The sequence below is a fragment of the Plectrocnemia conspersa genome, unplaced genomic scaffold, assembly GCF_051122295.1.
Source record: "Plectrocnemia conspersa isolate PC_06_02 unplaced genomic scaffold, ASM5112229v1 ptg000005l, whole genome shotgun sequence".
Lineage (NCBI taxonomy): Eukaryota > Metazoa > Arthropoda > Insecta > Trichoptera > Polycentropodidae > Plectrocnemia > Plectrocnemia conspersa.
In genome coordinates, this window is record NW_028277169.1 from 11,733,233 (window position 1) to 11,742,593 (window position 9,361).

The following is a 9,361-nucleotide window of genomic DNA, read 5'->3' on the forward strand; positions in this document are numbered from 1 at the left end:
GCAATGAGATTGCGTTTAAAATATTAACTTAGACATGTCCACAAAATTTAATATATGTACCCACTAATCTGCTAAATCTATATATTATGTATGATTTATCACATGTGAAAGGAAAATTATTCATGAATTAAAGATTATCCGCATTAAATGATTCCATCCATTTATATGGTTTAGTTTAAAGTTAAAGTAATTTGAGTATAAAGTTTGTAATCACAATTAAAATATTGATAAGATTTAAAGCTGTTAAAAGTTTGACTATTGATTTTCTAAAATATTATTTATTAAATGTTCTTGAACTATTGTTCAGGAACCAGCTTGCTTTTAACAATAGCTTAGCTATTAATATATGATATAACTATATTTTCATTAAATAGTTTTTTTTAATCGTTAGATAAATATAGAAAGTTAAGAGAAATTAGTAAATGTAACCCATAGAACAATATTTTCGCCACAGAGATAAAACTTGTGTGTAAAATTACACGTTCATTCCACCTGTGTCATTTTTTTATACGATTATATTTTTTATAATGATGATTTCAATGATTCTCAACACTTTTTTTAATAAAATACTCAAAAAATAATTTTCATTAGATTACTACATTGCATAAATTTATAATAAATATATTTAGATTACATTTGAGATAATTATAAAAAATATATTTATTATGAATATTTACTCATACCTAGAAATTATATAAAACTGTTTAAAACAACTATACGCAATTAATACTTCTTTTTAAAAAAATCGCAGATTTAAATTAATAAAATATGTACTATGTATCATTGTAATTTATAAAATCAATATTTTATTGCAGCCTCTTCTAATCATATTATTTCAATACGCGGAATAAATATCTTTAAAATCAGTATTTTACATATTAATTCCGCTAAATATTTCCACAAATAATTATGCATCAAATCCTGCAAAGCGAATAGGTGACTCAATAATGCATCGCTCTGCAATATGCAGTCGGTTAAATATCAAATCGCCGCACTAAAATAGCGCAGTTAAATCCGCACATTAAAATAACCACGAATATTTAAAGACAATTATAAAGTGATATTGAAATTGAGCCAAACTTAAAAAGTTAAGGGCGCAAATTATTGCCATCGACCTTTGGACTAATTACAAATATCTGTTTGATTGAACGAATTAACTGCCAAGTGATTAGCGATTGTTATTTACATCCTGAAATAATCGGTTCAGTGGGACGCGTTAATATTGAACTATATTTGGTTTAATGTCAAAAAGTATTTTTGGCCCATTGGAGGATTCTCTTGACAATTGGGTCAATTCGTCACACGGATTGTAGGTCAATAGTTTCAAGAACAATCGGTGCTAAAACGGACCGACAAATAAACAATCCAAAAGTGAAACTGTTGATTGATTGATTGTTAAATATTATTATTTTTAACTATTTAAACAAATACAGATTGATATGCGATTGAATAGAAAGACTGTTATTTTTCAAAGTAATGAATTCTTTATAGCGGTAAACGAATTTCGATGAGCGATTCTCAAAATATGTAACAGGCATCTTTAATTTTAAAATATTATTCATATGAAATTCATATGTGCAATGTTTACATTATAAATTAATTTGATTCTTAATATAAATACTTGATCTTCGTAATACACTTGTAAAGTTAGCTGAGAGTGAAATAATAATGGTTTTAAAGACAAACAAAAATATAGTCAGTAATCTCTTGACATTTGCATATGATGGTTTATATTTTTATTTTGTAAAAGATGTCTACATATATCTATTAAAAAAAAATACAGTAGAATTCTATATTCATAATAAAACTATAATTATGAAAACATATTCTCTGTTTTATTATTTATATACTACACTTATTCCAAGCAGATAATACTTTGTAAATCGATATTGAAATTCAATATAATCAAATAAAATATGTACAAGATATAATTACAAAAATTTCACTCCTATTTTAAAAGTAAAATACTGATTTTTTACTAGAAATATATAAAAAGGTGTAAGTTTTAAAAATAGATTCTAGGGACATATCACGAACTAATCAGTATTATTATTATTTGTTATTTTTATTAAGATGTTTTTAAACAATTATATATAGATTGTTAATGGACGCTCTTCAAAGTTACCTAGAATTTAATTTTAGCACTAAGTATATTTACTTGTCTACTAAATTTTTTGTGATAAATTTATATAGTAGTGAAACTATGGTATATTTTTATCGAAATTATATTTTCTGTATACATATATATTAAAATATATTTTGTTGTAACATGACAGGGGTTAGACCATAGGTTCTCAAAATGGGCCACATCGCCTACCGATGGGCGATGTAGGAGTTATGGAGGGCGACGGAGAAGAGGGCAAAAAGTTTTTTGTTCAAAAAATAATGTTGTGCAAACATGTTTCAGTCATTTTATATTTATAATATAATAAATATCTTTTGAAAGTGGCCGCTGTAATCGTTTTTTCCATAAACTTATTTACTTTTTTAAATTGCGAATACTTTTTTTATAAATAGCAATTCTTGTTTTTATAAGTAGCATTTATTATTTTATAAAAAGCAAATGTGTAATATAACTAATAAATATTAATTATAAAAAGCATTTTAATGTTATATTGTGGGCGATGAAAAATTTTGTCGTTGAAAAGTGGACGATGAGTCAATTAAATTTGAGAATCAATGCGTGAGACCAATACATTACAACGGCGTAATGTAAGCAACACAATCGTTAATATCCATTTTTATTATTTCCTAATAAATAAAAATAAAAATGGATGGTAACGGTGGTGTTGATTGCATTACATCGTTGTAATGCATTGTTCTAACGCATGAATTCTCAAACTTAATTGCTTCATCAATTGCTTTAAATCAACTGTCTGAAATATTGTTTTACACATTGTTAATACACTATTGTGCTAGATCGGCAGAGTAACAACAATGCATCAAATTGCTATCGCGTAAATATTTATATTAGAAATTCAGTGGTGTAATTAAATAATTGCGATCTGAAAGATTTGGGCTTGAATCTCATATGAATTTTAGTGTTTTTAAATTAAAGTAAATCTACTTCTAGATTTCTGAAGACAGTGCAATTTGATATTTAAACGATTCATTTATCAAGCACGATGGTGCAAGTCGCTTTCTTGAACGACCTGAATTCGTGTTAAGGTTAAATTAAATCTACTCCTGGATTTCTGGAGGCGATATTCTAACGATTTAAAACGATTTTATTTGTACGGTGTAAGTCGATAACTTTTGTACTATTTACATATAAGGTTTCTCTAGATTTTTTTGATCTAATCTAGTAAAATGTATTACTTTGTTTCGAAATTCTAGTCAAGAAGACGCTTCTCTTGAACAATAAAAAAATGCTTTAAAGCCTACGAAAAACATTTGTGAATATAATGCTTATTGTCCGTGTCTATTATGACCGAAATTCGCAGAATTCGTTCATTGAACAATATAAAATATTGGAATCGCCCACCCTTTTTATATTTGTTGTTTCAATTAGTTCAATAATTTATTTATATTTATTAAATTTATATACAAATCAGCACAAAATAAACGCCGATACGGGTCCAATCTATATGTATATCAGATTCGTTTCAAACATTATTAGATATTGTATATACAATAAATTCGATAAAATTATGCATTTAAAATATTCCATCAATTTTGGTGAATTAATTCAATCGCAGCTGATCTTAATTCTGTTGATTTGAAAAAGTGACGTGCCTGAAAATAATAAATTAAGCATTTTCATTTTGAAGTGCTAATTGCACAGCATTGTATTATGCATATTTTATAAAATTCAAAAGGTTTAACAATTATGAAACTAATTAATTACTAATTAAATTATTTATTATGAACTGATAATTTTAGAGATAATTAATAAATTAAATTAATATCAGTAAAAATAAGAAAAAAATATATTAGAATATTCGAATAGTTAAACTTTACTTAAAACGCTTTTTTAGGATTACTTGATACTTTACTTTGAGATGTGAGATTTTTATAGTATAGATTTTTTTGCCTAAAAGGGATATTATTACATATTTTATCGATAAATCGGTAGTAGAAGACGTAGATTCACTTAATATATTTTGTTATTATTATTAATAAACTTATACTTTAGTATTCAAATCAAAATCTACAGTACATGAGTAAATGCTCATTAAAAACGGATTCAGTGTTTAATTTGCTGACTTGAAAAGCTTATGAACAATATTACTTATTTGTTTAGATATCTGATGTCATAATCTATAGGTTTTTCGCTTTTCTTACATTGGTTTTGGTTTCCAGAAGGAAAATGTGCGCGTTTCGTTATTTTTGCGTGGCTTTCGGGGTCCGCCCGCTTTGGGTCGGCTTAAAAGTAGTGGTGCTACGTCGGACAATCGCATTTTCCACATATATTCGAAAATTTTCCAACAACTCGAAAGCGGTAGCTGACGAAAGAGCTCGGCTCTCCTTCGCCCATCCGCCGGCCAAGGAGACTCGGAGCGAGAAGACCGTGCGCTCGGACCGTTCTCAAAATAGCAGCCAAGCGGATTCCTGGGCCAAATCTCAAATATCCGGACAAGAGCGCCATCTAAGTTGGATAAAACCGAGCAGTCGAAAGTCTCCGGGTCCCACTTGTAGTCTGTGTTTCAGCGAGTGTACTAGACAAAGGAACCGCGCACGCACCGCCATGGTGAGTTCGCCATCATAGCCACTTCATCGCCGCCATAGATAGCAGCACACACGATGGCGCCCAAACAGAACAGCAAGTGCAGAAATTATTGCAAACAGTGTTGTCCCGTGTTGGAGCCATCGTTTGTGTCCGCATTCAAATATTGGAAGAGCAAGCTCAAGCGTGCTTTGATTGTAATTCGACACCATTCGAGTTGTTTGTGTGAAAAACGTTGATTTTTTGTGCTACGCGCCATCTCAATAATTATCTTATTGCTATGACAAAAACGGTGATTACGACCAAACGCCGGGTGATGCTTGCGTGCCTCGATATTATTCATATAATACAACATCTTGAAAAACATCAAAAATCAAACATCTAACGGACGTCTCTTTTCTTTTTTTGATTTACAGGCCGATCTTAGCGCAAAGGACGTTGAAAGTGAGTACAACTTTTTATTTTAACACTACATAAAACATAATTCAAGGTCAATCTTTAAATGAAATCGATTATACAACATTCATCAGTATTGGCACATATCCACTAGAATGAAATTTGATATGATACTTTGAAAAAAAAATATATTTTACAATTCAATAACTTTTTTTAAAGCATTATATCAATCAGAGCATTGTAAATCTTTACGTCCGTGAATCAACAGGTGATGATGTGGCAATGTGGGTCACGGTCGTCTTTGACAGTTACATTTTTTTGTCCAAATTTTGTGTGATTGTGTGAATTGCGTTTTTTGGCATATTTCGGGTGACCCCCTTTTTTCGTAACGGGATCGCTTGGATATCGGGTTGTCTCAATTTCGGGGGGTGTGCCCAACACCCACGTCGGGAAGTGTAAAAGCAACAGTAGCCGAGCACGTTCTAAGTTTAGCGGCGGGTCTTATAAGGCGCGCGCGAGAGGGGCGCCTCCGGACCACTAAATATAGGCCAGACCCCGGCCCTCCCGGCCTTCCCGGCAGACGCCACATTTTTACTTTATTATATTTACATCGCGCCACAAATAAAACGCGCTCGGGCCGCAAAATTCCTCAAAATACCCGCGAATGTGGGTTATTCTAACGCCGACGCCGCGACATGTTGAGTAACATTGTTATTTTACACCACTTATTGAGATACATCGACGATGCAGCAATAATCAATTCAATTCGAATAATTAAATAAAAATATTAAAACCCACAGTTTGACATTTGCTACATTCGAAGCTGAACATCCGCCATTGTTGAATGGCGGATACCGCCGATACAAATTTGAATTAATTGATCATTTAATAATGAGGTTCGAGACTTGACTAAATATACTCGCGCCTCCGATAGATGTCTCTACTGCGCACCATATATCGCACACTTTCACTCCAAATATGGATTGTATATCTACCTCTTTTTCGCGCTCATAGACATGCAATGAAACAAACGTCGCGCCAATGCTTCAGCCGAAAAATAAATTGTAACTAGAGATGTTCTAGGCATTAAATATTATTATTTTTTAATTCAATTACAAAACAGATCCGGATCGTTGCTTTTTTACGTGTCATAAAACATAAACCGCTATTGTTCCAATAATGTCAAGAACGTCGAATTCGAATACAATAACCATTGCGTTTTAATTATAATAATGACATCACTGTGACGTGCGATGAGGTGTTGCATAAACGATTTTTGGCAGATGTAAATGGTACTTGACCAATCGGAAGTCGGCTAATTCGACGCGTGACAATGACGGACTCGGCTGGATGCCATCCAAACGATCTATTTCACAATAATCCTTTGATCTCTTTAGAGCAATATTTTAAAATCTACATGAATTTTCAGGAGCCAACTTCGCTTTCTCCATCTATGACTTCGATGGATCAAGCCAGGTCGATGCCTTCAACCTTGGCGATGTGTTGCGCGCCCTTAACACCAACCCAACCCTCGCCACCATTGAAAAGTTGGGAGGCACCAAGAAGAAGGGAGAGAAGAAGCTGAAGGTGAGCTATTCGCCGATTTGTTTAAACACAGCATGATCTTGTTTTTACAATCTATTCATTTGCAGATCGACGAATTCCTTCCCATCTACAGCCAAATCAAAAAAGACAAGGACCAGGGATGCTACGAAGATTTCCTTGAATGCTTGAAACTGTACGACAAGAATGAAGACGGCACGATGCTCTCAGCTGAACTCACCCACACACTCCTCACCCTCGGTTAGTACAAATCATTAAAAACACGCATCAAACACACATAAGCGTATCTAATACATAAATTACAATTATAGGAGAAAAACTTGAAGACGTACAAGTCGATGAGGTTGTAAAGGATTGCATGGACCCCGAAGATGACGAAGGCATGATCCCTTATGCGCGTAAGTATCTAAAATAATCAAAAACAAGGAACAGCATTTGTATGAAATATAGATTTATCCCTTTTACACATAGATCATTTTTCAGAGAATTTGTACCAACATAGCATGTTGAATCTAGTTGAAACGTTTTTTAGAAAGTAAAATTATTTAAAAAAAATGATTTGTACAAAACTAAATATTTTATAAAACCAAATGATTGCCCCTAAGTAGATTTTAGTGTCCTATATTGTCCATGCATTCACCTTCGGTTTGTACCCATCTATTTTCAGCATTCTTGAAGAAGGTCTTGGCCTAAGTTTTCCATCGTCATAACTAGTCCAACAACATAGTTGATAAGATCGTAAGTACAAAATTTGGTCCAAATAGCTTGGACTTGAAACGCTTATTTTGGCTTATTAAAACTAAATTATATTTATCGATGCAGCAACGTCTTCTGTCGTCTCTAATATTATTATTATATGAAACAAGCTGAATATTTCTTCATGTTTTTACATATTTGGTCAACCAGGCCAAGTTTTATTAATTCATCATTGTGTATGTATTTTTAACGTGTTATTATCTATTCTCACAAAACTATTAATATGTTTTTTTTTATTTCATTAATAAATTGTATAAAATGTGAATTTCATATCGGATCAATCTCACATTTATTACAAGTCGATTGATACAAATTAAAACAAACTAATTTATTTAACTGTTCGTTGAGTATCGTTCCTTATTTTAATGTATTTTTCTGTTTTATAGCTTTCCTCAGAAAGATGTGTGACGGTTGGGGAGCAAAACCAGCAGCCGAGGGAGAAGCTGTAGCTGAATGATAACATCTATTCCAGCAACATAAACTACAACTCAGCCCACAGCAACGAACAACAACAAAGTTGCTACTTCCAAAAAAATATCAAACAAATAAAATCTCAACCGACTACATCAGTTAACAAAAAAATCTACAAAGAATCTTTAAAAAACTAAGGGCAAACAAACATTTCTTCTCGTAATTATTTTTTTAAATAACATACTGAGAACATTCACATCATTCTTATTTATTTAATCATTTACACAAGTCATGTAAATAATAATGAAAATATATAGTTAAAAACAGATTTCAAATATAACATATATTTTGTGTTATATATTTATTGTAAATTAATTTATATTGTATTATATTAATATTAGGTCTCGGAACATCACCACGAGACCTTAACTTTCTCCATCTTTCTTTTGTTATCTTATATTCGGTAAAGACAAAAAATAAATAAATTATTTTATAAATAAAACTGAGTATGTTTTTGTTTTATTTCTTCAATCCAATGATTTTTAAAAATTATTAGCAAATAAAATATTTATATTTAATTTAATCAAATTTAAAAAAATAAAAAAATAAACGCCACATTTATTGTTTATTATGGTGCATAACTATGCTTAATATATTATATTACAATATATTAATTTTATATTTCAATTATTTATAAAAAAAAAATATTATTTAGTAATATAAAAGTATAAAAACAGTTTTTCTATAAATTTTCGTATACATATTTAGAATAAATATATTTTTGCAAATATAAACTATGTTGAGGTTTACACAAATATTTTAAAATTAAAATCACATATGGTAAATTAAGCTATAAATTAACTTATTTTATATGAAAACTTTTTTCTAAACGCTATTTAAGACATAATTAAACTAAGAGGCTTAATTAACATTTTTACTTTCATTAAATAGTGAAAGTACATGAATATGAATTATATAACAGATTTAAAAAATCTTGCTACGCGGCCAAATATATCATCTCTATTTACATGGGTAAAATAAAATGTTGTAAAAATACTGTGCATTTAATAAACTGACTAATCAGTTTTTAAGTGAATATTTCATTTTAGACGCTGTTCTTCCGCATGTAATCTGTTGATAAATGTTATGTAAATAATTTTGTGTGGGTATAAAGTCCATTTTATCCGCCCCCTCTGTTTTACTTCGCAAAAAAATACAGTGGGCTTAGAAAGTATTTTAAGTTGTATTTAAATATAAAATATGTAATGTATCTGAGCAATATCTTTTTTTCTATGTCGTTTAAAGCATCTTCATATTTTTTATGGTAATATACACATTGAAAAAATAATTGATCATTTTATATATATTTTTAATTTATTATCACAGAAAATTTTAAAATAGTGATAAAACATATATTATTTATAACCCATGCAATGGATTATGACGCGTAAGAATACTATTATGTTATTATATGTGTAATTTTAGTAGCGATTTAAAATTAAATTAGTCAGTACCACCTGTAATTGTTGCAATGAAATAAAGACATGAAGGACGTCCTAAAAGTTTACA

At 30.4% G+C, this 9,361-nt stretch overlaps 1 protein-coding gene across 2 annotated transcripts; it reads left to right on the forward strand.

Annotated features, from left to right (window-relative positions):
* Positions 1-4,623: 4,623 nt before the first annotated feature.
* On the forward strand, positions 4,624-8,299 carry Mlc1 (Myosin light chain alkali). Of its 2 annotated transcripts, XM_088186888.1 has the most exons (7): positions 4,624-4,863; positions 5,083-5,110; positions 6,492-6,649; positions 6,715-6,865; positions 6,937-7,023; positions 7,293-7,363; positions 7,768-8,299. In XM_088186888.1, the coding sequence occupies exons 1-6, from the start codon at positions 4,744-4,746 to the stop codon at positions 7,316-7,318; spliced, it is 570 nt and encodes a 189-aa protein (XP_088043014.1). In that variant the 5' UTR covers positions 4,624-4,743; the 3' UTR covers positions 7,319-7,363; positions 7,768-8,299. The 2 variants fall into 2 exon arrangements, with proteins under 2 accessions (XP_088043014.1, XP_088043013.1); XM_088186887.1 differs by lacking the exon at positions 7,293-7,363.
* Positions 8,300-9,361: the final 1,062 nt, after the last annotated feature.

Excerpts from the sequence above, each read along its gene's own strand:
- Mlc1 (XM_088186887.1), top strand. The coding sequence starts at position 4,744 with ATGGCGCCCAAACAGAACAGCAAGTGCAGAAATTATTGCAAACAGTGT. Across the intron at positions 6,650-6,714 it reads AGGGAGAGAAGAAGCTGAAG|ATCGACGAATTCCTTCCCAT; the intron begins GTGAGCTATTCG and ends ATTCATTTGCAG. Across the intron at positions 7,024-7,767 it reads AGGCATGATCCCTTATGCGC|CTTTCCTCAGAAAGATGTGT; the intron begins GTAAGTATCTAA and ends TCTGTTTTATAG.